Here is a 2,538-nt window from a genome sequence, read left to right as displayed (position 1 = left end):
TTTTAAATCTATGATAGTGATTGAATTTAAGTAAAAATTTAGTTAACTTTCAAAATGAAATAGAAATGATAATGAATATGTACATGTTGAAATTCTACTTCAAGATTTTTTTAAAATGAAAATAAAATTTTAGTGTTAATTTGAAAATTTTATACTAAAAATTAAATGCCATTTAAATATAAATTTAAGTTAACTAAATAAGAAAATATCATAAAATAATTAAATTAAATTCCTTGTGAACCAAAAAAAAAAAAAATTATATACCAAGAATTATAACTAAACATATATGCATATCTTAGTTATACGAAGTTGCAGAAACATGCACAACATAAAAGGGAAGAACTGGGACTTCAAATAGTTCTAAAACAAGTTAGTCCAAGAGAAAATATGCAAGCTTGTTCAAATTCTAATGAGCAGCATCTTCTTCCTCACAGAATTTTGTGTATTCTTTTGGACCCAATAAGGATTCTAACTCCGATGGATTGCTTGGCTTCACCTTGATCATCCATCCTTCTTCATAAGGACTTGAATTAATCTTCCATCATAGAAAAAAAAAAAAGATTGAAATTAGATGAACATATTAAACAACATTTATATAAGTTAAAAGAGTAAGGCTATCGAGTTTTAATTCAGTGATGTTGGAGTCGTTTGAATTTGAATTCGGAGCTTAATAAAAAGAAATTGAAATAAAAGGGGTTTGATTTGGAGACTCACCGCTCCAGGTGATTCACTAAGCTTGGAGTTAACCTCAACAATCTCACCGGAGATGGGAGAATTGATATCACTGGTAGCTTTCACACTCTCCACTGCGCCAAAGCTCTTGCCTTGAGTGGCTGAAGTACCAACTTCTGGCAGATCCACAAACACAACTTCTCCCAGATGGTCCTGCAAAGAGTACATGCCATATATTTCATGGGGTTTCTTGCTTAATTTGTCTCCTATTGGCTTGGGTTTCAATTCTACTCCTCTTTAGCCCATATCCCTCACTCCCTCCTCACTTCCCAAAAAATGTTAGTCTAAAATACAAATTTTAACTTGTGTGGTCATGGTTTGGCCACACCTTACCCATCTGAACAATTTTCGAACGACCGGTGATGCGACCATCCAAAATTTCATCAACAAAAGAGCAGCTTAAAAAAATAAAATAAATCAAACCCACTAAATTGTTGTTGATTTTGCATTGCTTTCTGGATTTCCCCCTAAATGTTAATTATTAATCTGATCTGGTAACCAAGAAAATTAATATAATGGTGAAAGAAAAAGAATATAAACCTGAGCATGATCAGTGATGCCAATGGTAGCAACCGAGCCTTCATGCTTCACCCATTCATGTGAAGTTGCATACTTAAGTCCATCAATAACTGCACATCCAACAGAGTTTTTTTTCCACATATTAACTTCCCTTTTACATAATTAACAAATCTAAAAAAAAGCTCTCAGAAATAAGAAAAAGAAACAACTTTCATTCGAAATCTCACATCCCTCGAAACGATTCCAATATCACTTTACTAAAACTCATTAGTATCATGAGTATGTGTAAGTACGGAATTTCTAAGATGTATGAGAAAAAAGAGAGAAGATAGCTAATAAAAGAGATGTACCAGCAGAGAAGCATCTTGAGAAAGAGTATGGAGAAAGCCGAGCTTTGGAGGCAACAGAGATTCTTAGTGCATTGGCTGTGGAAGAAGCCCACATTCTGAGTGCCATATTATCTTCTCTTTTGCTTCTTTTCTTTTACCTGTAATTTTTATTGTTTTTGGATCAGCCTCCAACCCTCTAGGCAGTTGAAAGGTGGTGTTATGCATATCTTCTACAGGTTTTATCTTGGACGAATGGTGGGCAACAAAAGCCTCATCCTAAGACCACCCCCCAATAGCAAGACCCATTATTATTGGTTTTGTGATAATATGTAAATTGTAATGACTAATGAGATCTGCCTTTGAATTAACGTCTATATTTTAATTTATTTTTAAAATATCCATTCTAAAAATTTCTCTTTTTTTATTTATAAAATAAAGGAAAAAAAGGAGAGTTGAATTTAATTAGATATTCAATTTATATATATATATATATATATATATATATATATATGTTCTATTTCATTAATCAATTAGCACAATTTGTGATAATGTTTTAAAAAATTGAAGCAAATTTTGGTTAAAAAAATTATGTAATTTAGCCATAAGTAGAAATGAGATTTCGTTGATGGAATTTTGCTTAATGTTAAAATTTCAATTAATTTATATTTATAATCTATATCTATTTATAATATATATAAATATACAAATAAGGGATGGACATTTGAGTGATCAAATATATCCTTAATATATTTATAAAATACTATCATTATTAAAATAAATAAAAAATAAAATTTTAATCCTAAAATATTAGAATTCTAATGCTACAAAAATTCTAATTAAATTAAAATTCTTATTAAAAAAAAATTCGAACGTTCCTATCTATTTGAATTCTTTGAAAAAAGCTATTAACTTAATTAATTAATTAATTAATATAAAATTTATTTGATATAATTTATGA

General features: G+C 29.4%; 1 protein-coding gene across 1 annotated transcript; it reads right to left on the bottom strand.

Moving 5' to 3' along the window:
- Positions 1 to 270: 270 nt before the first annotated feature.
- Positions 271 to 1,825, bottom strand: LOC110642144 (glycine cleavage system H protein, mitochondrial). The gene is made up of 4 exons (XM_021794097.2): positions 1,602 to 1,825; positions 1,273 to 1,361; positions 715 to 885; positions 271 to 535 (listed from the first exon to the last, which is right to left on the bottom strand). Exons 1-4 carry the CDS (start codon positions 1,705 to 1,707, stop codon positions 407 to 409), a joined length of 495 nt encoding a protein of 164 aa, XP_021649789.1. The 5' UTR covers positions 1,708 to 1,825; the 3' UTR covers positions 271 to 406.
- Between the last annotated feature and the right edge of the window lie 713 nt (positions 1,826 to 2,538).

Source organism: Hevea brasiliensis, chromosome 15 (assembly GCF_030052815.1).
Source record: "Hevea brasiliensis isolate MT/VB/25A 57/8 chromosome 15, ASM3005281v1, whole genome shotgun sequence".
In the NCBI taxonomy this organism is placed as follows: domain Eukaryota; kingdom Viridiplantae; phylum Streptophyta; class Magnoliopsida; order Malpighiales; family Euphorbiaceae; genus Hevea; species Hevea brasiliensis.
This window is presented reverse-complemented; position numbering and strand designations above follow the sequence as displayed.